This window comes from Leptodactylus fuscus, chromosome 2 (genome assembly GCF_031893055.1).
Source record: "Leptodactylus fuscus isolate aLepFus1 chromosome 2, aLepFus1.hap2, whole genome shotgun sequence".
Taxonomy (NCBI): domain Eukaryota; kingdom Metazoa; phylum Chordata; class Amphibia; order Anura; family Leptodactylidae; genus Leptodactylus; species Leptodactylus fuscus.
The window spans coordinates 285,180,911-285,208,107 of NC_134266.1; the positions used below are offsets into that span (position 1 = coordinate 285,180,911).

The window sequence follows — 27,197 nt, forward strand, 5'->3', positions numbered from 1 at the left end:
CATTCTCCCCTTTGCCGCAATCTCATTAAGCTCCACCCATCCTAGCACGTCGCGAGCTCCCATTGGCTATTCCTATTTGTGTAAAAACGCCTTCTTACCCTTATTATAATACCAGCGCGACAAGCTCTAACTCCACCCATCAATCTTCTCTCCGCCTACATACTTCTAAGCCACGCCCACCGCGTTAGTCCCTCCCTCTTATGATTTACCTACAGACTCCTCCCCGTCCCGCCTACCCCATCCGCCTCCCTCCTGAGAGCCCCGCCCCCCGCGTTTATAGCTCAGTGACGTCGGTGTACGTCATCATAGCTGTCAGTGTCGGGGCGGAGCCTGGAGTGCTCAGTGTCAGAGCCGGGGACAGCAGAGGCCGGTGTGCGGTGCGGAGCGGCCCCGGGGCTGAGGTGTCAGGGAGCGGCTGTCCGGTCCGCCCACACGTTCCTGCCTGCAGCGCCCCCCGGAGGATGTGACTGCTCACACTTGGTATGGACTGGCTCCTGTGGACACCGTCTGGCATGGCCCGGACACAGCGCCCTCTGCCGAGCCTGTGAGCCGCCACCACTGCCGCCTGTAGGGGAGAAGTGCGAGCTCTTGGGTCCAGCGGCTTCCTCTTCTATTCCACAAGGTGGACGCTGAGTGTGTACAGTCACCAGCATCATCCTCATTACCGCAAACATGGACGTCTGGTCCCGCATCGTGGTGTGGATTGTGTGCGCCTCCTTCCTGCAGCACGGACAGGCGCAGAAACCGACCGGGGCCCCGGCCGAGGAGTCCCTGCAGGCAGGTGAGAGCGGGTCTGGGGGTCCTGGGTCTGCAGAGGTTCGGGGGTCCTGGGTCTGGCTGAAGGGTCTGCAGAGGTTTGGGGGGTCCTGGATCTGGCTGGAGGGTCTGCAGAGGTCTGGAGGTCCTGGGTCTGGCTGGAGGGTCTGCAGAGGTCTGGAGGTCCTGGGGCTGATTGGAGGGTCTGCAGAGGTTTGGGGGGTCCTGGATCTGGCTGGAGGGTCTGCAGAGGTCTTGAGGTCCTGGGTCTGGCTGGAGGGTCTGCAGAGGTTCGGGGGTCCTGGGTCTGGCTGAAGGGTCTGCAGAGGTTTGGGGGGTCCTGGGTCTGGCTGGAGGGTCTGCAGAGGTCTGGAGGTCCTGGGTCTGGCTGGAGGGTCTGCAGAGGTCTGGAGGTCCTGGGGCTGATTGGAGGGTCTGCAGAGGTCTGGAGGTCCTGGGGCTGATTGGAGGGTCTGCAGAGGTTTGGGGGGTCCTGGATCTGGCTGGAGGGTCTGCAGAGGTCTGGAGGTCCTGGGTCTGGCTGGAGGGTCTGCAGAGGTTTGGGGGGTCCTGGGTCTGGCTGGAGGGTCTGCAGAGGTTTGGGGGGTCCTGGATCTGGCTGGAGGGTCTGCAGAGGTCTGGAGGTCCTGGGTCTGGCTGGAGGGTCTGCAGAGGTTTGGGGGGTCCTGGGTCTGGCTGGAGGGTCTGCAGAGGTTTGGGGGGTCCTGGATCTGGCTGGAGGGTCTGCAGAGGTCTGGAGGTCCTGGGTCTGGCTGGAGGGTCTGCAGAGGTTTGGGGGGTCCTGGGTCTGGCTGGAGGGTCTGCAGAGGTTTGGGGGGTCCTGGATCTGGCTGGAGGGTCTGCAGAGGTCTGGAGGTCCTGGGTCTGGCTGGAGGGTCTGCAGAGGTTCGGGGGTCCTGGGGCTGGCTGGAGGGTCTGCAGAGGTTTGGGGGGTCCTGGATCTGGCTGGAGGGTCTGCAGAGGTCTGGAGGTCCTGGGTCTGGCTGGAGGGTCTGCAGAGGTTCGGGGGTCCTGGGGCTGGCTGGAGGGTCTGCAGAGGTTCGGGGGTCCTGGGTCTGGCTGGAGGGTCTGCAGAGGTTCGGGGGTCCTGGGGCTGGCTGGAGGGTCTGCAGAGGTCTGGAGGTCCTGGGTCTGGCTGGAGGGTCTGCAGAGGTTTGGGGGGTCCTGGGGCTGATTGGAGGGTCTGCAGAGGTTCGGGGGTCCTGGGTCTGGCTGGAGGGTCTGCAGAGGTTCGGGGGTCCTGGGTCTGGCTGGAGGGTCTGCAGAGGTTTGGGGGGTCCTGGGTCTGGCTGGAGGGTCTGCAGAGGTTTGGGGGGTCCTGGGTCTGGCTGGAGGGTCTGCAGAGGTTTGGGGGTCCTGGGGCTGGCTGGAGGGTCTGCAGAGGTTTGGGGGTCCTGGGGCTGGCTGGAGGGTCTGCAGAGGTTTGGGGGTCCTGGGGCTGGCTGGAGGGTCTGCAGAGGTTTGGGGGGTCCTGGGGCTGGCTGGAGGGTCTGCAGAGGTTTGGGGGGTCCTGGGTCTGGCTGGAGGGTCTGCAGAGGTTTGGGGGGTCCTGGGGCTGATTGGAGGGTCTGCAGAGGTTCGGGGGTCCTGGGTCTGTCTGGAGGGTCTGCAGAGGTTCGGGGGTCCTGTTTCTGTCTGGAGGGTCTGCAGAGGTTTGGGGGGTCCTGGGTGTGGACAATCCTGGTGTTGTCGGTTTAGTTCTTGGTCTTGGAGGGTTGTCAGGATGAGAGTTTCTTTGGATCGCTCCCCTGAGATGTCACCTGGCCCAGTTGGTGGGGGGTGGTCTGAGTCTGTCGCCCCCTGTACCTCCTGTCCCCATAATTCCCTCTTCTTTAGCGCTCCTCTTTCTCTACAGTCCTCATCCTGAGCTGTCTAATTCATGAATAAAATGCCAGTCACAGTGAAGACTGTCACCAGTGTCAGGACTGGTGTGAGAATAGAATGAGTTCCTTGTGAGCTGCCTCCCCAAATCCAGGCATCCCCTACAGTGGGTGACATTGGTAGACTCCTCTCCGGATGCTGAGCTAGTGCTCTCTGTTATCAGCCACTTCACCTGAGGATATTGTCAGTAAGCGCGTCCGTCCGTCCATCGGTCTCTCCTGTGAGCTGTCTCCTGTAGGACGTGCACATTCCTGTGTGGGTCAGACCAGGGGCACGGACCGCTCACCCGACACCCAATACTAAGTCTCCATCCCTGTGTTGTCTCTGCAGCAGCTGCACAAAGTGCCCTCTCCCCCCAGGACAAAGCATTGCGGGGGTCTTGCACTCACTTTCAGCCCCTGCGGGTTACAGTCCTGTCCTGGATACATTGTATTGCAACATTCCATCACTGTGTACTGATACATAGTAACAATCTGGGGGCGGGGCGTATGTTGGGCTCTGTTCGCACTTTCATTAAGGTTTTGTCACTCTATTCTGTGCTGCTGTGTTTATAGGATGTTATATCGCTCATTACCGCTGCGCCGGCCCTTCATGTGTATCTGCTGTGGTGCCAAGATCACATCAAAGTTGTCAGCGGGTGCAGATCTATGGGTTTGGGTTGTCAGCGGGTTCAGGCCTGAGGGTTATGGTGACCTCCATCACTACTGCTGTATGTTCCTCCTGCTCCACACTTTTGTGTGACCCTTTAAGACTCTGCACTTGTTCACACTGGTAGGGTTCCTGCTTTTTGTGCCCTCCTGTTTCCTGGCACCCTGCAGGGCGGGCAGATCTGAATAGAGAGAGCGGGAGAGACTACCTGTAGTGTGTGTGCCAGAGGCCGTCCTTACTAGTCAGTGACCGAGCAGCCAGCACATAAAGGGACAGACACTATACCAAACACTATAACTGTGCGGGAGCCACTCCTCTTATATCACTATATACTGTACTGTAATAAGATGTGACTGATATCAGCCGCTCCTCTTATATCACTATATACTGTCCTGTAATAAGATGTGACTGATATCAGCCGCTCCTCTTATATCACTATATACTGTACTGTAATAAGATGTGACCGATATCGGCCCCTCCTCTTATATCACTATATACTGTCCTGTAATAAGATGTGACCGATATCAGCCGCTCCTCTTATATCACTATATACTGTACTGTAATAAGATGTGACCGATATCGGCCCCTCCTCTTATATCACTATATACTGTCCTGTAATAAGATGTGACTGATATCAGCCGCTCCTCTTATATCACTATATACTGTACTGTAATAAGATGTGACCGATATCGGCCCCTCCTCTTATATCACTATATACTGTACTGTAATAAGATGTGACTGATATCAGCCGCTCCTCTTATATCACTATATACTGTACTGTAATAAGATGTGACCGATATCGGCCCCTCCTCTTATATCACTATATACTGTACTGTAATAAGATGTGACTGATATCAGCCACTCCTCTTATATCACTATATACTGTACTGTAATAAGATGTGACTGATATCGGCCGCTCCTCTTATATCACTATATACTGTACTGTAATAAGATGTGACTGATATCGGCCACTCCTCTTATATCACTATATACTGTACTGTAATAAGATGTGACTGATATCGGCTTCTCCTCTTATATCACTATATACTGTACTGTAATAAGATGTGACCGATATCGGCCCCTCCTCTTATATCACTATATACTGTACTGTAATAAGATGTGACTGATATCAGCCGCTCCTCTTATATCACTATATACTGTACTGTAATAAGATGTGACCGATATCGGCCCCTCCTCTTATATCACTATATACTGTCCTGTAATAAGATGTGACCGATATCAGCCGCTCCTCTTATATCACTATATACTGTACTGTAATAAGATGTGACCGATATCGGCCCCTCCTCTTATATCACTATATACTGTCCTGTAATAAGATGTGACTGATATCAGCCGCTCCTCTTATATCACTATATACTGTACTGTAATAAGATGTGACCGATATCGGCCCCTCCTCTTATATCACTATATACTGTACTGTAATAAGATGTGACTGATATCAGCCGCTCCTCTTATATCACTATATACTGTACTGTAATAAGATGTGACCGATATCGGCCCCTCCTCTTATATCACTATATACTGTACTGTAATAAGATGTGACTGATATCAGCCACTCCTCTTATATCACTATATACTGTACTGTAATAAGATGTGACTGATATCGGCCGCTCCTCTTATATCACTATATACTGTACTGTAATAAGATGTGACTGATATCGGCCACTCCTCTTATATCACTATATACTGTACTGTAATAAGATGTGACTGATATCGGCTTCTCCTCTTATATCACTATATACTGTACTGTAATAAGATGTGACTGATATCAGCCGCTCCTCTTATATCACTATATACTGTACTGTAATAAGATGTGACTGATATCGGCCACTCCTCTTATATCACTATATACTGTACTGTAATAAGATGTGACTGATATCAGCCGCTCCCCTTATATCACTATATACTGTACTGTAATAAGATGTGACTGATATCGGCCACTCCTCTTATATCACTATATACTGTACTGTAATAAGATGTGACCGATATCAGCCGCTCCTCTTATATCACTATATACTGTACTGTAATAAGATGTGACCGATATCGGCCGCTCCTCTTATATCACTATATACTGTACTGTAATAAGATGTGACTGATATCGGCCGCTCCTCTTATATCACTATATACTGTACTGTAATAAGATGTGACTGATATCGGCCGCTCCTCTTATATCACTATATACTGTACTGTAATAAGATGTGACTGATATCGGCCGCTCCTCTTATATCACTATATACTGTACTGTAATAAGATGTGACTGATATCGGCCGCTCCTCTTATATCATTATATACTGTACTGTAATAAGATGTGACTGATATCGGCCGCTCCTCATATATCACTATATACTGTACTGTAATAAGATGTGACCGATATCAGCCGCTCCTCTTATATCACTATATACTGTACTGTAATAAGATGTGACTGATATCGGCCGCTCCTCTTATATCACTATATACTGTACTGTAATAAGATGTGACTGATATCGGCCGCTCCTCTTATATCACTATATACTGTACTGTAATAAGATGTGACTGATATCAGCCGCTCCCCTTATATCACTATATACTGTACTGTAATAAGATGTGACTGATATCAGCCACTCCTCTTATATCACTATATACTGTACTGTAATAAGATGTGACTGATATCGGCCGCTCCTCATATATCACTATATACTGTACTGTAATAAGATGTGACCGATATCAGCCGCTCCTCTTATATCACTATATACTGTACTGTAATAAGATGTGACCGATATCGGCCGCTCCTCTTATATCACTATATACTGTACTGTAATAAGATGTGACTGATATCAGCCGCTCCTCTTATATCACTATATACTGTACTGTAATAAGATGTGACTGATATCGGCCGCTCCTCTTATATCACTATATACTGTACTGTGATACTATGTGACTGATATCTTCCTTCCATCGCTGCTGATATCTGTCACCCGGAAGCTTCTGGGCTCTCTATATACGTCACTTCTATACTATTACGCTTCCTGTCACTTCTCTCTCTAAGATCTCTGCAGTCGGCCCCTCCCAGGCCTGCGCTGGCTGATAACTTGGAGCAGTAGCTTGCAGCAGCCCCACAGTCCTTGGCGATGGTTCCCCTTTATCCGGGCAGCCCCTGAATTCCTGGCGCGCGGTGTGCACACAGCCCGGCCGCTGACATAAGATCCGGCTGATGATTGTGGTTTCCTCCTCACCGCGCTCTTCGCTCTCGCCACTTTCTTGGCCTCTGAGTCTGACAATAGCGCAAAACCCCGTCTGCCAACAAGTCCTTCTTAAAGGGACATTCCAGACGTCTGTCGCTCTCTAGTAGAGTCTCTGCTTCTCACAGCTGAGGCTTTGTGACAGTGTATCCAATATAGACACGTCTCTGTGACTGTACGCAGCGGATCTGACATCTCTGCCTGGACTGACACACTGTAACAGGCTATCAGCACAGGAGCGTCCGGACCAGATACAAGTGTAACAGACCCTCAGCTGTGAGATGTATATACGATATACCAGTGTAATAGACCCTCAGCTGTGAGACATATATTTTAGATACAAGTGTAACAGACCCTCTGCTGTGAGATGTATATACGATATACCAGTGTAACAGACCCTCTGCTGTGAGATGTATATACTATATACCAGTGTAACAGACCCTCAGCTGTGAGATGTATATACTATATACCAGTGTAACAGACCCTCAGCTTTGAGATGTGTATATACTATATACCAGTGTAACAGACCCTCAGCTGTGAGATGTATATACTAGATACCAGTGTAACAGACCCTCAGCTGTGAGATGTATATACTAGATACCAGTGTAACAGACCCTCAGCTGTGAGATGTGTATATACTATATACCAGTGTAACAGACCCTCTGCTGTGATATGTGTATATACTATATACCAGTGCAACAGACCCTCTGCTGTGAGACGTATATACTAGATACCAGTGCAACAGACCCTCAGCTGTGAGATGTATATACTAGTGTAACAGACCCTCAGCTGTGAGATGTATATACCAGTGTAACAGACCCTCAGCTGTGAGAAGTTTTGGGCCTAGACGAGCTTGTTCCATCCATTCACCCCCGGGATCACCTCCATTACTTCCACCTTGCTGATTTGTCTTTCTGGAGCCTGGGAAAGTTGGGTTCTCTCCAGCGTCTGAGCTTTTCTTGGATGGGACTGATCAGCAGGGGCCCTGTATTGTACTGAGTGTTGTGTGGCCCCTGCAGCCTGTCCTCGGGCCCCGCTGGCTTCTTGAGCCGCCAGGACTCTGTGGTTTTCCTGCTGATTTTTGGAAAGTTTCCGTCTCCTGTAAGACGCTGACGGGAGCGAAATCGTAGGCGGCGCCGGAGATGGCGGTGTTGCCCGGCGCAGTCCTGACCAAGCTCTTAGAGGAGACGACCAGAAAACCCCAACTATCCAGTGACTGTCAGTAATCTGTCCAGAGCCTGAGGCTGCACTACTGAGACCGGCTCTGCCTGCTCGCTTAGGATTGCAGGCCACGGCCGGTACTGCAGCCTCAGGCTTTACGTGGCTTTACTTGGAATGTTTTTATCCTCCAGTCACATCCAAAGTCGCACTTCTCATTGTTTAGTTGCCCGATATCTTGTGCTCTAGTCCTGGCCAGAGCTGCAGTGTAATAGCCTGAGACTCCAGACCACCAGACTTGTGAATGCTGCTTTGGTTGGGACTGGAGGCCTTGGTCTTTACAGTATACACACCCCAGTCCCTGCAGGGGAAGCAGCGGAGCGGAAAACCTCCGTCACCTGTCCTCCTCCTCCTCCTCCTCCTCCTCCTCCATGTTTTGGGTGGGGGTGGGACTAAATTAACCCTCAGTTTTCCTGGTGACAGATTTCTTCGTCCTTTTGTCTACAGCCCCTATCCAGGCTGATGTGTCTCCATGGTTACCATTAGATCGTTGCCTAGGCCATAGTAAAGATTGAGCTATGACTAGAGGGTTGTGGCTGCAGCTCTGGATGTGACTGGAGTATGAGATCAGGCTTCTTGTAATCTGGGTTATCCTGGGCCCCTGCCTAGGCCGCGCTCCCTCCGGGCCCTGCACTCTGGATAGAGGAAGCCCCTCACATTCTCTGGCCCTGGTTTAGCAGAGCCGGTGCCCGGGCCGCTCCTGGCAGACGCCGACGATATTAATGTCAAGTAGAGTCAGTGCCAGCCAGGAGATCCGTGCCCGCTGCCGTGTCCATGGAGACCCGGCCTGTACACAGCAGCCACATAACACGGCCCCCCGCCCCGAGAGCGGGGTATGGAGACGAGGTCTGAGCAGTCCTGATGGTAGGCGGGGATCAGTGTGCCCCATCATGTGGGCGGGGATCAGTGTGCCCCATCATGTGGGCGGGGATCAGTGTGCCCCATGATGTGGGCTGTTAGTGGGGCCTGGTTCCTTGCGCCCCCATCACGTGGCCTGTTAGTGGGCGGGGTTCCTTGTGCCCCCATCACGTGGCCTGTTAGTGGGCGGGGTTCCTTGTGCCCCCATCACGTGGCCTGTTAGTGGGCCTGGTTCCTTGTGCCCCCATCACATGGCCTGTTAGTGGGCGGGGTTCCTTGCGCCCCCATCACGTGGCCTGTTAGTGGGCGGGGTTCCTTGTGCCCCCATCACGTGGCCTGTTAGTGGGCCTGGTTCCTTGTGCCCCCATCACGTGGCCTGTTAGTGGGCGGGGTTCCTTGTGCCCCCATCACATGGCCTGTTAGTGGGCGGGGTTCCTTGTGCCCCCATCACGTGGCCTGTTAGTGGGCGGGGTTCCTTGTGCCCCCATCACGTGGCCTGTTAGTGGGCGGAGTTCCTTGTGCCCCCCCGCACCCTGTTATATAATTCCTGCTCCACCCTCCTCCTCTTCCTCTCCGGTTTCCCCGCAGGTGGAGGAGACTTTGTTGCTCATCAGGATCTTCTGATGCCAAATCCCTGCGGGCGGAATAGACAGGGAGCGGCTGCGTGTACTGAGGCGTGTGTAGGATCATACGTGTCACTAGGGGCACTGCTCCCCTTTATCCCCGGGGGTCCCTCCGAGCGCTTCTCCTGGTTGTCACCCCCTCCTGCCTCTGTTTGTACAACTGCTGCCTCTGCTGGGGTGTGACAAGATACCCCCCCCCCCCCCCCAGGTTCATGAGCTCAGACAGGTGGTCCCCCCTCCCCCCCATGCCATGTGCCACCACCCTTTATATGACTGTCCATTGGCCATGGATGGGGGGGGGGGGATCAGAAATGGTTAAATTGGAGTCCAGTAGAGCAGTTGTGTGACTGGGGTAGGTTGTGATTGGTCGGGGGGTCTTCTCCGGCAGTGCCCGGGCCCAGCTGGGGGATTCAGACTCTAATAAATAATAATAGGAACTTTACTTCTATAGGAGACCGAGAGGAGGACGCAAGAGCTTGCAATCTATGAGGGGACAGAGGGCCCGGGCACAAGAGCTTACAATCTATGAGGGGGGACAGAGGGCCCGGGCACAAGAGCTTACAATCTATGAGGGGGACAGAGGGCCCGGGCACAAGAGCTTACAATCTATGAGGGGGACAGAGGGCCCGGGCACAAGAGCTTACAATCTATGAGGGGACAGAGGGCCCGGGCACAAGAGCTTACAATCTATGAGGGGGACAGAGGGCCCGGGCACAAGAGCTTACAATCTATGAGGGGACAGAGGGCCCGGCACAAGAGCTTACAATCTATGAGGGGACAGAGGGCCCGGGCACAAGAGCTTACAATCTATGAGGGGGACAGAGGGCCCGGGCACAAGAGCTTACAATCTATGAGGGGGACAGAGGGCCCGGGCACAAGAGCTTACAATCTATGAGGGGGACAGAGGGCCCGGGCACAAGAGCTTACAATCTATGAGGGGACAGAGGGCCCGGGCACAAGAGCTTACAATCTATGAGGGGACAGAGGGCCCGGGCACAAGAGCTTACAATCTATGAGGGGACAGAGGGCCGCGGCACAAGAGCTTACAATTTAATAGGGACACACAAGAGGTCAGAGGGCTTGTTTGGTTCGATGCTCCGGCCCGTCACCAGCCAGGACCTGGGAATATACAGAACCTAAGTGCAGAGAAACTTCTAGAAGGAGGGGTCTGGGCTAACAAGGGGACATGGGGGACATGGCTCACCCCAGTACTGTTGCCATCAATGGGGTGGGGTTGGTGTTCAGTACTGGGGTGCTGTCCTGTCTGGTTACATATAGTACTGGGGGGGGGGGGTCTGTCCTGCTGCGGGGTCCTGTCTGGTCACATATAGTAGTGGGGGGGGGGGGGTCTGTCCTGCTGCGGGGTCCTGTCTGGTCACATATAGTAGTGTGTGGGGGGGGTCTGTCCTGCTGCGGGGTCCTGCCTGGTCACATATAGTAGTGGGGAGGGGGTCTGTCCTGCTGCGGGGTCCTGTCTGGTCACATATAGTAGTGTGTGGGGGGGGTCTGTCCTGCTGCGGGGTCCTGCCTGGTCACATATAGTAGTGGGGAGGGGGGTCTGTCCTGCTGCGGGGTCCTGTCTGGTCACATATAGTAGTGGGGGGGGGGGGTCTGTCCTGCTGCGGGGTCCTGTCTGGTCACATATAGTAGTGGGGGGGGGGGTCTGTCCTGCTGCGGGGTCCTGTCTGGTCACATATAGTAGTGGGGGGGGGGGGGTCTGTCCTGCTGCGGGGTCCTGCCTGGTCACATATAGTAGTGGGGAGGGGGTCTGTCCTGCTGCGGGGTCCTGTCTGGTCACATATAGTAGTGGGGGGGGGGTCTGTCCTGCTGCGGGGTCCTGTCTGGTCACATATAGTACTGGGGGGGGGGGGTCTGTCCTGCTGCGGGGTCCTGTCTGGTCACATATAGTAGTGGGGGGGGGGGGTCTGTCCTGCTGCAGGGTCTGTCTGGTCACATATAGTAGTGGGGGGGGGGTCTGTCCTGCTGCGGGGTCCTGTCTGGTCACATATAGTAGTGGGGGGGGGGTCTGTCCTGCTGCGGGGTCCTGCCTGGTCACATATAGTAGTGGGGGGGGGGGGGTCTGTCCTGCTGCGGGGTCCTGTCTGGTCACATATAGTAGTGTGGGGGGGGTCTTTCCTGCTGCGGGGTCCTGTCTGGTCACATATAGTAGTGTGGGGGGGGTCTGTCCTGCTGCGGGGTCCTGTCTGGTCACATATAGTAGTGTGTGTGTGTGTGTGTGTTGTGGGGGGGGGTCTGTCCTGCTGCGGGGTCCTGTCTGGTCACTTATAGTAGTGGGGGGGAGGGGTCTGTCCTGCTGCGGGGTCCTGTCTGGTCACTTATAGTAGGGGGGGGGGGGTCTGTCCTGCTGCGGGGTCCTGTCTGGTCACTTATAGTACTGGGGGGGGGGGGTCTGTCCTGCTGCGGGGTCCTGTCTGGTCACATATAGTAGTGGGGGGGGTCTGTCCTGCTGCGGGGTCCTGTCTGGTCACTTATAGTAGTGGGGGGGGGGGGTCTGTCCTGCTGCGGGGTCCTGTCTGGTCACATATAGTAGTGGGGGGGGGGGGTCTGTCCTGCTGCGGGGTCCTGTCTGGTCACATATAGTAGTGTGTGTGTGGGGGGGGGGGGGGTCTGTCCTGCTGCGGGGTCCTGCCTGGTCACATATAGTAGTGTGTGTGTGTGTGGGGGGGGGTCTGTCCTGCTGCGGGGTCCTGCCTGGTCACATATAGTAGTGGGGAGGGGGTCTGTCCTGCTGCGGGGTCCTGTCTGGTTACATATAGTACTGGGGGGGGGGGGGGTCTGTCCTGCTGCGGGGTCCTGCCTGGTCACATATAGTAGTGGGGGGGGGGGTCTGTCCTGCTGCGGGGTCCTGCCTGGTCACATATAGTAGTGTGTGTGTGTGTGTGGGGGGTCTGTCCTGCTGCGGGGTCCTGCCTGGTCACATATAGTAGTGGGGAGGGGGTCTGTCCTGCTGCGGGGTCCTGTCTGGTTACATATAGTACTGGGGGGGGGGGGGTCTGTCCTGCTGCGGGGTCCTGTCTGGTTACATATAGTACTGGGGGGGAGTCTGTCCTGCTGCGGGGTCCTGCCTGGTCACATATAGTAGTGGGGGGGGGGTCTGTCCTGCTGCGGGGTCCTGTCTGGTCACATATAGTAGTGGGGGGGGGGTCTGTCCTGCTGCGGGGTCCTGTCTGGTCACATATAGTAGTGTGTGTGTGTGTGGGGGTCTGTCCTGCTGCGGGGTCCTGTCTGGTCACATATAGTAGTGGGGGGGGGGGGTCTGTCCTGCTGCGGGGTCCTGCCTGGTCACATATAGTAGTGTGGGGGGGGGGGGGTCTGGCTTGCTGCGGGGTCCTGTCTGGTTACATACAGTACTGGGGGGGGGGGTCTTTCCGTCTGCGGGGTCCTGCCTGGTCACATATAGTAGTGGGGAGGGGGTCTGTCCTGCTGCGGGGTCCTGTCTGGTTACATACAGTACTGGGGGGGGGGGGTCTTTCCGTCTGCGGGGTCCTGCCTGGTCACATATAGTACCGGGGGGGGGGGGGTCTGTCCTGCTGCGGGGTCCTGCCTGGTCACATATAGTAGTGGGGAGGGGGTCTGTCCTGCTGCGGGGTCCTGTCTGGTTACATACAGTACTGGGGGGGGGGGTCTTTCCGTCTGCGGGGTCCTGCCTGGTCACATATAGTAGTGGGGAGGGGGTCTGGCTTGCTGCGGGGTCCTGCCTGGTCACATATAGTAGTGGGGAGGGGGTCTGTCCTGCTGCGGGGTCCTGTCTGGTCACATATAGTAGTGGGGGGGGGGGTCTGTCCTGCTGCGGGGTCCTGCCTGGTCACATATAGTAGTGGGGGGGGGGGGTCTGTCCTGCTGCGGGGTCCTGTCTGGTCACATATAGTAGTGGGGGGGGGGTCTGTCCTGCTGCGGGGTCCTGTCTGGTCACATATAGTAGTGGGGGGGGGGGTCTGTCCTGCTGCGGGGTCCTGTCTGGTCACATATAGTAGTGTGTGTGTGTGTGGGGGTCTGTCCTGCTGCGGGGTCCTGCCTGGTCACATATAGTAGTGGGGGGGGGGGGGGTCTGGCTTGCTGCGGGGTCCTGTCTGGTTACATACAGTACTGGGGGGGGGGGTCTTTCCGTCTGCGGGGGTCCTGCCTGGTCACATATAGTAGTGGGGAGGGGGTCTGTCCTGCTGCGGGGTCCTGTCTGGTTACATACAGTACTGGGGGGGGGGGGGTCTTTCCGTCTGCGGGGTCCTGCCTGGTCACATATAGTACTGGGGGGGGGGGGTCTGTCCTGCTGCGGGGTCCTGCCTGGTCACATATAGTAGTGGGGAGGGGGTCTGTCCTGCTGCGGGGTCCTGTCTGGTTACATACAGTACTGGGGGGGGGGGGGTCTTTCCGTCTGCGGGGTCCTGCCTGGTCACATATAGTAGTGGGGAGGGGGTCTGGCTTGCTGCGGGGTCCTGCCTGGTCACATATAGTAGTGGGGAGGGGGTCTGTCCTGCTGCGGGGTCCTGTCTGGTCACATATAGTAGTGGGGGGGGGGGTCTGTCCTGCTGCGGGGTCCTGCCTGGTCACATATAGTAGTGGGGGGGGGGGGTCTGTCCTGCTGCGGGGTCCTGTCTGGTCACATATAGTAGTGGGGGGGGGGGTCTGTCCTGCTGCGGGGGTCCTGTCTGGTCACATATAGTAGTGGGGGGGGGGGGTCTGTCCTGCTGCGGGGTCCTGTCTGGTCACATATAGTAGTGGGGGGGGGGGGTTCTGTCCTGCTGCGGGGTCCTGTCTGGTCACATATAGTAGTGTGTATGTGGGGGGGGTCTGTCCTGCTGCGGGGTCCTGCCTGGTCACATATAGTAGTGGGGAGGGGGTCTGGCTTGCTGCGGGGTCCTGCCTGGTCACATATAGTAGTGGGGAGGGGGTCTGTCCTGCTGCGGGGTCCTGTCTGGTCACATATAGTAGTGTGGGGGGGTCTGTCCTGCTGCGGGGTCCTGTCTGGTCACATATAGTAGTGGGGGAGGGGGTCTGTCCTGCTGCGGGGTCCTGTCTGGTCACATATAGTAGTGTGTATGTGGGGGGGGTCTGTCCTGCTGCGGGGTCCTGCCTGGTCACATATAGTAGTGGGGAGGGGGTCTGGCTTGCTGCGGGGTCCTGTCTGGTCACATATAGTAGTGGGGAGGGGGTCTGGCTTGCTGCGGGGTCCTGTCTGGTCACATATAGTAGTGGGGAGGGGGTCTGGCTTGCTGCGGGGTCCTGTCTGGTTACATACAGTACTGGGGGGGGGGGGGTCTTTCCGTCTGCGGGGTCCTGTCTGGTTACATACAGTACTGGGGGGGGGGGGGTCTTTCCGTCTGCGGGGTCCTGTCTGGTCACATATAGTAGTGTGTGTGGGGGGGGGTCTGGCCTGCTGCGGGGTCCTCCAGGGGCCTTGGTTGCCCTCCATCCCTCTGCGCAGAGCCTGCAGTACACAGAACGAGCTCCCTGTTGTCCTCCCATCCTCATGGAGTGTGCAGAGAACAATGGTGCGCTGTTCTGTCCGCGGACACACCTGTGTTTACACCAGCCTGGTTGTGTGCCCGTCTCCGCGCCCGCTGCTCGCGCCCTCCTGCACCTCTTACCCGCTGTAATGCCCATATCTTATCTTCTGCTGATCCCTTATGCTCTACTCACATCCAAAGCTGCGCTCACAGTTTGTCAAGTTTGATGTTTTGTGCCTCTTGTGTGCGGGGATGATGGGAGTGATACACTGTAACAGACCCTCAGCTGTGTGAGCAGGACTAGGCCCAGGTCATGTGACTGGTGACCCTGGCATTGTGTGCAGCCTCCCCATAGTGACCGCGTACACAGCCAAGTAAACGCCGCGTCTCCAGGAGCCTCTAATCCTCTCCCAATCTCCATCATCCGGCCTTGTCCTTAGAGGGGCCGTCCCCAGAGCCAGAGGACACCCTGCGCCCCGCCGCTCTCTCTGCTCCTGGGAAAGCTGGGTGCTAGAGAAACAATCTGCTGGGTGACTATTCCTACCAAGCTTCCCTTCTTGTATCCATCTGAGCCAGAGGAGATCAGGCCTGAGATCTGTAAACATCGCAACGTCGTCGCCAACGCCCGCAGTGTACACGGCTGACCCCGAGAATGTAAATGTGGAAGTAATCCGACCGATACAGAACCAAACGGTGGTCACAGCCCCGCCCCCTGTTACTGACAACCAACCTGTATATTATATGAGAGGTTGTCACGGCCCCGCCCCCTGTTACTGACAACCAACCTGTATATTATATGAGAGGTTGTCACGGCCCCGCCCCCTGTTACTGACAACCAACCTGTATATTATATGAGAGGTTGTCACGGCCCCGCCCCCTGTTACTGACAACCAACCTGTATATTATATGAGAGGTTGTCACGGCCCCGCCCCCTGTTACTGACAACCAACCTGTATATTATATGAGAGGTTGTCATGGCCCCGCCCCCTGTTACTGACAACCAACCTGTATATTATATGAGAGGTTGTCACGGCCCCGCCCCCTGTTACTGACAACCAGCCTGTATATTATATGAGAGGTTGTCACAGCCCCGCCCCCTGTTACTGACAACCAACCTGTATATTATATGAGAGGTTGTCACAGCCCCGCCCCGTTACTGACAACCAACCTGTATATTATGAGAGGTTGTCACGGCCCCGCCCCCTGTTACTGACAACCAGCTGTATATATCATGTCTGAGAGGTAGTCACAGCCCCGCCCCCTGTTACTGACAACCAGCCTGTATATTATATGAGAGGTTGTCACAGCCCCGCCCCCTGTTACTGACAACCAACCTGTATATTATGAGAGGTAGTCACAGCCCCGCCCCCTGTTACTGACAACCAGCTGTATATATCATGTCTGAGAGGTAGTCACAGCCCCGCCCCCTGTTACTGACAACCAGCTGTATATATCATGTCTGAGAGGTTGTCACAGCCCCGCCCCCTGTTACTGACAACCAACCTGTATATTATATGAGAGGTAGTCACAGCCCCGCCCCCTGTTACTGACAACCAGCTGTATATATCATGAGAGGTTGTCACAGCCCCGCCCCCTGTTACTGACAACCAGCTGTATATATCATGTCTGAGAGGTTGTCACAGCCCCGCCCCCTGTTACTGACAACCAGCTGTATATATCATGTCTGAGAGGTTGTCACAGCCCCGCCCCCTGTTACTGACAACCAACCTGTATATTATATGAGAGGTTGTCACGGCCCCGCCCCCTGTTACTGACAACCAGCTGTATATTATATGAGAGGTTGTCACGGCCCCGCCCCCTGTTACTGACAACCAGCCTGTATATTATATGAGAGGTTGTCACGGCCCCGCCCCCTGTTACTGACAACCAACCTGTATATTATATGAGAGGTTGTCACGGCCCCGCCCCCTGTTACTGACAACCAGCTGTATATTATATGAGAGGTTGTCACGGCCCCGCCCCCTGTTACTGACAACCAGCTGTATATACCATGAGAGGTTGTCACAGCCCCGCCCCCTGTTACTGACAACCAACCTGTATATTATGAGAGGTAGTCACAGCCCCGCCCCCTGTTACTGACAACCAGCTGTATATATCATGTCTGAGAGGTAGTCACAGCCCCGCCCCCTGTTACTGACAACCAGCTGTATATATCATGTCTGAGAGGTTGTCACAGCCCCGCCCCCTGTTACTGACAACCAACCTGTATATTATATGAGAGGTAGTCACAGCCCCGCCCCCTGTTACTGACAACCAGCTGTATATATCATGAGAGGTTGTCACAGCCCCGCCCCCTGTTACTGACAACCAGCTGTATATATCATGTCTGAGAGGTTGTCACAGCCCCGCCCCCTGTTACTGACAACCAGCTGTATATATCATGTCTGAGAGGTTGTCACAGCCCCGCCCCCTGTTACTGACAACCAACCTGTATATTATATGAGAGGTTGTCACGGCCCCGCCCCCTGTTACTGACAACCAGCTGTATATTATATGAGAGGTTGTCACGGCCCCGCCCCCTGTTACTGACAACCAGCCTGTATATTATATGAGAGGTTGTCACGGCCCCGCCCCCTGTTACTGACAACCAACCTGTATATTATATGAGAGGTTGTCACGGCCCCGCCCCCTGTTACTGACAACCAGCTGTATATTATATGAGAGGTTGTCACGGCCCCGCCCCCTGTTACTGACAACCAGCTGTATATACCATGAGAGGTTGTCACAGCCCCGCCCCCTGTTACTGACAACCAACCTGTATATTATATGAGAGGTTGTCACGGCCCCGCCCCCTGTTACTGACAACCAGCCTGTATATTATATGAGAGGTTGTCACAGCCCCGCCCCCTGTTACTGACAACCAGCCTGTATATTATATGAGAGGTTGTCACAGCCCCGCCCCCTGTTACTGACAACCAGCCTGTATATACCATGTCTGAGAGGTAGTCACAGCCCCGCCCCCTGTTACTGACAACCAGCTGTATATATCATGTCTGAGAGGTAGTCACGGCCCCGCCCCCTGTTACTGACAACCAGCTGTATATACCATGAGAGGTTGTCACAGCCCCGCCCCCTGTTACTGACAACCAGCCTGTATATTATATGAGAGGTTGTCACAGCCCCGCCCCCTGTTACTGACAACCAGCCTGTATATTATATGAGAGGTAGTCACAGCCCCGCCCCCTGTTACTGACAACCAGCTGTATATATCATGAGAGGTTGTCACAGCCCCGCCCCCTGTTACTGACAACCAGCTGTATATATCATGTCTGAGAGGTTGTCACGGCCCCGCCCCCTGTTACTGACAACCAACCTGTATATTATATGAGAGGTTGTCACGGCCCCGCCCCCTGTTACTGACAACCAGCCTGTATATTATATGAGAGGTTGTCACAGCCCCGCCCCCTGTTACTGACAACCAGCCTGTATATACCATGTCTGAGAGGTAGTCACAGCCCCGCCCCCTGTTACTGACAACCAGCTGTATATATCATGTCTGAGAGGTAGTCACGGCCCCGCCCCCTGTTACTGACAACCAGCTGTATATACCATGAGAGGTTGTCACAGCCCCGCCCCCTGTTACTGACAACCAGCCTGTATATTATATGAGAGGTTGTCACAGCCCCGCCCCCTGTTACTGACAACCAGCCTGTATATTATATGAGAGGTAGTCACAGCCCCGCCCCCTGTTACTGACAACCAGCTGTATATATCATGAGAGGTTGTCACAGCCCCGCCCCCTGTTACTGACAACCAGCTGTATATATCATGTCTGAGAGGTTGTCACGGCCCCGCCCCCTGTTACTGACAACCAACCTGTATATTATATGAGAGGTTGTCACGGCCCCGCCCCCTGTTACTGACAACCAGCTGTATATATCATGTCTGAGAGGTTGTCACGGCCCCGCCCCCTGTTACTGACAACCAGCTGTATATTATATGAGAGGTTGTCACGGCCCCGCCCCCTGTTACTGACAACCAGCCTGTATATTATATGAGAGGTTGTCATGGCCCCGCCCCCTGTTACTGACAACCAACCTGTATATTATATGAGAGGTTGTCACGGCCCCGCCCCCTGTTCCTGACATCACCGGCTGTATATACCATGAGAGGTTGTCACGGCCCCGCCCCCTGTTCCTGACATCACCGGCTGTATATACCATGAGAGGTTGTCACGGCCCCGCCCCCTGTTCCTGACATCACCGGCTGTCTTCTCTACCACACAGTGTGATGATGTGGATCTGTTTGCGGACAGTGCGGGGTTAATGAGGCGTCTTGTTCCTGTGGCCTCCCTCTAAGGAGGTGACCCGGATAATGAGGCCGGTCCTCGGAGGGGCTGGCACACATTGCGCTGATGACGCTCGCGCTCTCCGTGGAGGACACGATGTCCTGGAATAGATGAGATTTTTGAGAACATTTGTCTCCGGTGACCTCTGATGTGTCACCCAGCTTTCCCAGCTTCCTGACTGCAGTGACATATCCTCCCCTCCTGCACAGATGATAGTTGGGGTACAGAAAGCTGGGTGTGACCCCCCCCCAGGACTGCAGCCACTCCGCTACGTCACTAATACCTGATCGTATTTCACTAAGACTGCAAAAACCGCCATAAGGGCGAGATGTGGGCGATAGCGGCACCCGCATAAGGGAGGGAAGTCAGCCGAAACCGCAGCAAACTGGTCTTGTACTCCAGTCACCTCCAGAGCTGCAATCACCTTTCTGCTGCTCTCCTGTTTGCTGCCAGGCTGCAGGTCCTCTCCCATGATGCAGTGCAGGGGCTGTGAGCATAGGGGGCAGCACTGATCCTCTGCAATGTGCTGTGACTACAGCTGGCGGGATGTGCTGCAGTGTCTGCTGAGTGTTTCCTCTCTGTGACCTTGTGAGGGAGGAGCGATGCTCTGCAGGTTGGGGCAGCTGACAATGCAGGGGTCACTGGACAGGGATGAGAAGGTCTGGTCTGGGGTCTGTATTAGTTTAGGGCTCTGGTCTGGGGTCTGTATTAGTTTAGGGGTCTGGTCTGGGGTCTGTATTAGTTTAGAGGTCTGGTCTGGGGTCTGTATTAGTTTAGGGGTCTGGTCTGGGGTCTGTATTAGTTTAGGGGTCTGGTCTGGGGTCTGTATTAGTTTAGGGGTCTGGTCTGGGGTCTGTATTAGTTTAGGGGTCTGGTCTGGGGTCTGTATTAGTTTAGGGGTCTGGTCTGGGGTCTGTATTAGTTTAGGGGTCTGGTCTGGGGTCTGTATTAGTTTAGGGGTCTGTATTAGTTTAGAGGTCTGGTCTGGGGTCTGTATTAGTTTAGGGGTCTGGTCTGGGGTCTGTATTAGTTTAGGGGTCTGGTCTGGGGTCTGTATTAGTTTAGGGGTCCGGTCTGGGGTCTGTATTAGTTTAGGGGTCCGGTCTGGGGTCTGTATTAGTTTAGGGCTCTGGTCTGGGGTCTGTATTAGTTTAGGGGTCTGGTCTGGGGTCTGTATTAGTTTAGGGGTCCGGTCTGGGGTCTGTATTAGTTTAGGGCTCTGGTCTGGGGTCTGTATTAGTTTAGGGGGTCTGGTCTGGGGTCTGTATTAGTTTAGGGCTCTGGTCTGGGGTCTGTATTAGTTTAGGGCTCTGGTCTGGGGTCTGTATTAGTTTAGGGGTCTGTATTAGTTTAGAGGTCTGGTCTGGGGTCTGTATTAGTTTAGGGGTCTGGTCTGGGGTCTGTATTAGTTTAGGGGTCTGGTCTGGGGTCTGTATTAGTTTAGGGGTCCGGTCTGGGGTCTGTATTAGTTTAGGGCTCTGGTCTGGGGTCTGTATTAGTTTAGGGGTCTGGTCTGGGGTCTGTATTAGTTTAGAGGTCTGGTCTGGGGTCTGTATTAGTTTAGGGGTCCGGTCTGGGGTCTGTATTAGTTTAGGGGTCCGGTCTGGGGTCTGTATTAGTTTAGGGCTCTGGTCTGGGGTCTGTATTAGTTTAGGGCTCTGGTCTGGGGTCTGTATTAGTTTAGGGCTCTGGTCTGGGGTCTGTATTAGTTTAGGGGTCCGGTCTGGGGTCTGTATTAGTTTAGGGGTCTGGTCTGGGGTCTGTATTAGTTTAGGGGTCTGGTCTGGGGTCTGTATTAGTTTAGGGCTCTGGTCTGGGGTCTGTATTAGTTTAGGGGTCTGGTCTGGGGTCTGTATTAGTTTAGGGGTCTGGTCTGGGGTCTGTATTAGTTTAGAGGTCTGGTCTGGGGTCTGTATTAGTTTAGGGGTCTGGTCTGGGGTCTGTATTAGTTTAGGGGTCTGGTCTGGGGTCTGTATTAGTTTAGAGGTCTGGTCTGGGGTCTGTATTAGTTTAGGGGTCCGGTCTGGGGTCTGTATTAGTTTAGGGCTCTGGTCTGGGGTCTGTATTAGTTTAGGGGTCTGCTCTGGGGTCTGTAGTAGTTTAGGGGTCTGCTCTGGGGTCTGTATTAGTTTAGGGGTCCGCTCTGGGGTCTGTATTAGTTTAGGGGTCTGCTCTGGGGTCTGTAGTAGTTTAGGGGTCTGGTCTGGGCTCTGTATTAGTTTAGTTGCTGAGATTGTGTGTATTGGAGGGTCAGTGGGGCGTAGGAGGGCCAGTGGGGCGTGGGAGGGTCAGTGGGGTGTAGCCGCCCTGCGCTGGTGCTGACCACTTCCTCCTCTATGTCCAGCTGCTCAGTGACCTCTATTATACGTTCCTGGATCCAGCAGCCTTGTCTATGGCGCCCCCTCTCTGTGGTACAACTATTACTACACTAGTGTATGATGTTTCCTGTCTAGTGCCTGGAGCCTGTCGGTGGATACTGCGGTGTTATATACTGGAGCCCCTATGGTATTGTTCTCCGGGGCAGGGGTGTAACTTGAGAGGGTGCAGAGGGTGCAGTCGCACTGTGGCCCATAAGCCAAGGACACCCCAGATTACCCGAGCACACTAAGCTGGATTAAACTCCTCAGCACCCGTAACCATCACTATCAAGAATTCACTGTAGAGATGAGGTCGGGGCCCGGACAAAAGACTGCACCAGGGCCCACCAGACTTTAGTTACAGCACTGTCCGGGGCCCCTATCGTATTGTTGTGCGGGGCCCCTATCGTATTGTTGTGCGGGGCCCCTTTTGTATTGTTGTCCGGGGCCCCCATCGTATTGTTGTGCGGGGCCCCCATCGTATTGTTGTGCGGGGCCCCTATCGTATTGTTGTGCGGGGCCCCTATCGTATTGTTGTGCGGGGCCCCTATCGTATTGTTGTGCGGGGCCCCTATCGTATTGTTGTGCGGGGCCCCTATCGTATTGTTGTGCGGGGCCCCTATCGTATTGTTGTGCGGGGCCCCTATCGTATTGTTGTGCGGGGCCCCCATCGTATTGTTGTGCGGGGCCCCCATCGTATTGTTGTGCGGGGCCCCCATCGTATTGTTGTGCGGGGCCCCCATCGTATTGTTGTGCGGGGCCCCCATCGTATTGTTGTGCGGGGCCCCCATCGTATTGTTGTGCGGGGCCCCCATCGTATTGTTGTGCGGGGCCCCTGACTGATTTGCTATTACTTAGATTTTGTGGCTGGGTTGCCTGCGGGGCCCTTGGCCTTGTGTCCAGGTGAGCGGTTCGCTGTACGCTGCGTCCGCACGGCGGTTTCTCTTCTCACGCTGTTCCTTTCCTTGCAGAGTTCTGCCTGATCGATCCAATCTTGTGTCATGGCGAGGACGAGCTGCGAAGCTTCGAGGCCTTGGTCAGTATTCACAAACAGATGGACGACGATGCCAATGGGAACGTGGACGTGGAGGAGAGCGATGAGGTGAGCGCACGCAGTCACATGATCCTACCTGGTTACCGTACAGACAGCAAAAATGTCACCTGTCACATCACCTGCTCTAGTTACATCCAGAGCTGCCTCCACTCCAGATCCCGTAGTATCTTATCACATGGTGTGCTCCATTCACACCCAGAGCTGCTGCTGCTTCACCCAGTCACGTCTTGCTGCTGAGTGGGGTGTGAGCACTACAGATTCCAGAAGGCGATACGCCAGGACAAGGAGTAAGGTGTGCAGCTTTGGCTGTGACTGGAGTATGGCGGGATGACTTGCCTCCTCTCTGCAGCAAAGAGATCTGCGGCCTCAAGAAAAGGGCGATCACTTTACCTCTTCCCAAGCTAAATATACAGAGGAACAGCTGAGCCCGGGAGGGGGAGGGGTGGCCCGGGGTAACCCTTTATGTGCCTGCAGGAAATGAGAATAACGACCGGAGCGGAACGACTAAAGGGGAGGGGCCTGCACCCCGCTCTGCTGATAACCCCACCAATAGAGGGCGTGCGGGATGTGGAGGGCGTACAACGCGTGGCAGATAATGGTGGGGGACGGGGACCTAGTTAATACCATGAGAGCTGCAGATCTAGTCAAGAGGGAGGGGCTCATTGTATTGTAATTGGAGGGAGTGCAGGGCTTGTCTTATAATGTAGTGGGGGGGGGTTCTGATATTATAGTTGGGGGGTGCAGAGGAGGGGTCGCGGGGCTCCTTCAAGATGTTGGAGTGGGCTCTCTTAGATCCTACACTAGGGGGCGGTGTGGGGTGGTCGGAGGTGCTGAGTTTTGTAGTCTGCTCTCTGGGTCCCTCACTAGGGGGCGGTGTGGGGCGCTCTGTCCTGCGGCGGTCGGAGGCGCTGAGTGTTGTCTGCTCTCTGGATCCCTCACTAGGGGGCGGTGTGGGGCGCTGTGTCCTGCGGCGGTCGGAGGCGCTGAGTGTTGTTGTCTGCTCTCTGGGTCCCTCACTAGGGGGCGGTGTGGGGTGCTCTGTCCTGCGGCGGTCGGAGGCGCTGAGTGTTGTAGTCTGCTCTCTGGGTCCCTCACTAGGGGGCGGTGTGGGGCGCTCTGTCCTGCGGCGGTCGGAGGTGCTGAGTGTTGTCTGCTCTCTGGGTCCTTAACTAGGGGGTGGTGTGGGGTGCTCTGTCCTGCGGCGGTCGGAGGCGCTGAGTGTTGTAGTCTGCTCTCTGGGTCCCTCACTAGGGGGCGATGTGGGGCGCTCTGTCCTGCGGCGGTCGGAGGCGCTGAGTGTTGTAGTCTGCTCTCTGGGTCCCTCACTAGGGGGCGATGTGGGGTGCTCTGTCCTGCGGCGGTCGGAGGCGCTGAGTGTTGTAGTCTGCTCTCTGGGTCCCTCACTAGGGGGTGGTGTGGGGTGCTCTGTCCTGCGGCGGTCGGAGGCGCTGAGTGTTGTAGTCTGCTCTCTGGGTCCTTAACTAGGGGGTGGTGTGGGGTGCTCTGTCCTGCGGCGGTCGGAGGCGCTGAGTGTTGTAGTCTGCTCTCTGGGTCCCTCACTAGGGGGCGGTGTGGGGCGCTCTGTCCTGCGGCGCTCGGAGGCGCTGAGTGTTATAGTCTGCTCTCTGGGTCCCTCACTAGGGGGCGGTGTGGGGCGCTCTGTCCTGCGGTGGTCGGAGGCGCTGAGTGTTATAGTCTGCTCTCTGGGTCCCTTACTAGGGGGCGGTGTGAGGCGCTCTGTCCTGCGGCGGTCGGAGGCGCTGAGTGTTATAGTCTGCTCTCTGGGTCCCTCACTAGGGGGCGGTGTGGGGTGCTCTGTCCTGCGGCGGTTGGAGGCGCTGAGTGTTGTAGTCTGCTCTCTGGATCCCTCACTAGGGGGTGGTGTGGGGCGCTCTGTCCTGCGGCGGTCGGAGGCGCTGAGTGTTATAGTCTGCTCTCTGGGTCCCTCACTAGGGGGCGGTGTGGGGCGCTCTGTCCTGTGGCGGTCGGAGGCGCTGAGTGTTATAGTCTGCTCTCTGGGTCCCTCACTAGGGGGCGGTGTGGGGCGCTCTGTCCTGCGGCGGTCGGAGGCACTGAGTGTTATAGTCTGCTCTCTGGGTCCCTGACTAGGGGGCGGTGTAGGGCGCTCTGTCCTGCGGCGGTCGGAGGCGCTGAGTGTTGTAGTCTGTTCTCTGGATCCCTTACTAGGGGGCGGTGTGGGGCGCTCTGTCCTGCGGCGGTCGGAGGCGCTGAGTGTAGTTGTCTGCTCTCTGGGTTCCTCACTAGGGGGCGGTGTGGGGTTCTCTGTCCTGCGGCGGTCGGAGGCGCTGAGTGTTGTAGTCTGTTCTCTAGATCCCTTACTAGGGGGCGGTGTGGGGCGCTCTGTCCTGCGGCGGTCGGAGGCGCTGAGTGTTATAGTCTGCTCTCTGGGTCCCTCACTAGGGGGCGGTGTGGGGCGCTCTGTCCTGCGGCGGTCGGAGGCGCTGAGTGTTGTTGTCTGCTCTCTGGGTTCCTCACTAGGGGGCGGTGTGGGGCGCTCTGTCCTGCGGCGGTCGGAGGCGCTGAGTGTTGTAGTCTGTTCTCTGGGTTCCTCACTAGGGGGCGGTGTGGGGCGCTCTGTCCTGCGGCGGTCGGAGGCGCTGAGTGTTGTAGTCTGCTCTCTGGGTTCCTCACTAGGGGGCGGTGTGGGGCGCTCTGTCCTGCGGCGGTCGGAGGCGCTGAGTGTTGTTGTCTGCTCTCTGGGTTCCTCACTAGGGGGCGGTGTGGGGCGCTCTGTCCTGCGGCGGTCGGAGGCGCTGAGTGTTGTAGTCTGTTCTCTGGGTTCCTCACTAGGGGGCGGTGTGGGGCGCTCTGTCCTGCGGCGGTCGGATGCGCTGAGTGTTGTAGTCTGTTCTCTGGGTTCCTCACTAGGGGGCGGTGTGGGGCGCTCTGTCCTGCGGCGGTCGGAGGCGCTGAGTGTTGTTGTCTGCTCTCTGGGTTCCTCACTAGGGGGCGGTGTGGGGCGCTCTGTCCTGCGGCGGTCGGAGGCCCTGAGTGTTGTTGTCTGCTCTCTGGGTTCCTCACTAGGGGGCGGTGTGGGGCGCTGTGTCCTGCGGCGGTCGGAGGCGCTGAGTGTTGTAGTCTGCTCTCTGGGTTCCTCACTAGGGGGCGGTGTGGGGCGCTCTGTCCTGCGGCGGTCGGAGGCGCTGAGTGTTGTTGTCTGCTCTCTGGGTTCCTCACTAGGGGGCGGTGTGGGGCGCTCTGTCCTGCGGCGGTCGGAGGCGCTGAGTGTTGTAGTCTGTTCTCTGGATCCCTCACTAGGGGGCGGTGTGGGGCGCTCTGTCCTGCGGCGGTCGGAGGCGCTGAGTGTTGTTGTCTGCTCTCTGGGTCCCTCACTAGGGGGCGGTGTGGGGCGCTCTGTCCTGCGGCGGTCGGAGGCGCTGAGTGTTGTAGTCTGCTCTCTGGGTCCCTCACTAGGGGGTGGTGTGGGGCGCTCTGTCCTGCGGCGGTCGGAGGCGCTGAGTGTTGTAGTCTGTTCTCTGGATCCCTCACTAGGGGGCGGTGTGGGGCGCTCTGTCCTGCGGCGGTCGGAGGCGCTGAGTGTTGTAGTCTGCTCTCTGGGTTCCTCACTAGGGGGCGGTGTGGGGCGCTCTGTCTTGCGGCGGTCGGAGGCGCTGAGTGTTGTAGTCTGTTCTCTGGGTCCCTCACTAGGGGGCGGTGTGGGGCGCTCTGTCCTGCGGCGGTCGGAGGCGCTGAGTGTTGTTGTCTGCTCTCTGGGTTCCTCACTAGGGGGCGGTGTGGGGCGCTCTGTCCTGCGGCGGTCGGAGGCGCTGAGTGTTGTTGTCTGCTCTCTGGATTCCTCACTAGGGGGCGGTGTGGGGCGCTGTGTCCTGCGGCGGTCGGAGGCGCTGAGTGTTGTAGTCTGCTCTCTGGGTTCCTCACTAGGGGGCGGTGTGGGGCGCTCTGTCCTGCGGCGGTCGGAGGCGCTGAGTGTTGTTGTCTGCTCTCTGGGTTCCTCACTAGGGGGCGGTGTGGGGCGCTCTGTCCTGCGGCGGTCGGAGGCGCTGAGTGTTGTAGTCTGTTCTCTGGATCCCTCACTAGGGGGCGGTGTGGGGCGCTCTGTCCTGCGGCGGTCGGAGGCGCTGAGTGTTGTTGTCTGCTCTCTGGGTCCCTCACTAGGGGGCGGTGTGGGGCGCTCTGTCCTACGGCGGTCGGAGGTGCTGAGTGTTGTAGTCTGCTCTCTGGGTCCCTCACTAGGGGGCGGTGTGGGGCGCTCTGTCCTGCGGCAGTCGGAGGCGCTGAGTGTTGTAGTCTGTTCTCTGGATCCCTCACTAGGGGGCGGTGTGGGGCGCTCTGTCCTGCGGCGGTCGGAGGCGCTGAGTGTTGTAGTCTGCTCTCTGGGTTCCTCACTAGGGGGCGGTGTGGGGCGCTCTGTCCTGCGGCGGTCGGAGGCGCTGAGTGTTGTTGTCTGCTCTCTGGGTTCCTCAGTAGGGGGCGGTGTGGGGCGCTCTGTCCTGCGGCGGTCGGAGGCGCTGAGTGTTGTAGTCTGTTCTCTGGATCCCTCACTAGGGGGCGGTGTGGGGCGCTCTGTCCTGCGGCGGTCGGAGGCGCTGAGTGTTGTTGTCTGCTCTCTGGGTCCCTCACTAGGGGGCGGTGTGGGGCGCTCTGTCCTGCGGCGGTCGGAGGCGCTGAGTGTTGTAGTCTGCTCTCTGGGTCCCTCACTAAGGGGCGGTGTGGGGCGCTCTGTCCTGCGGCGGTCGGAGGCTCTGAGTGTTGTAGTCTGTTCTCTGGATCCCTCACTAGGGGGCGG

General features: G+C 56.4%; 1 protein-coding gene across 1 annotated transcript in view; it reads left to right on the plus strand.

The window, feature by feature from the left end:
• Window positions 1-318: 318 nt before the first annotated feature.
• The window catches only part of LOC142194239 (stromal interaction molecule 1-like), a 308,297-nt gene continuing 281,418 nt past the window's right edge, over window positions 319-27,197 (plus strand). Inside the window, exons 1-2 of the mRNA XM_075263254.1 lie at window positions 319-781; window positions 22,347-22,477. Of these exons, the coding sequence (XP_075119355.1) occupies window positions 673-781; window positions 22,347-22,477 (240 nt within the window). The 5' untranslated portion in view covers window positions 319-672. The remainder of the gene's footprint in view (window positions 782-22,346; window positions 22,478-27,197) is intronic.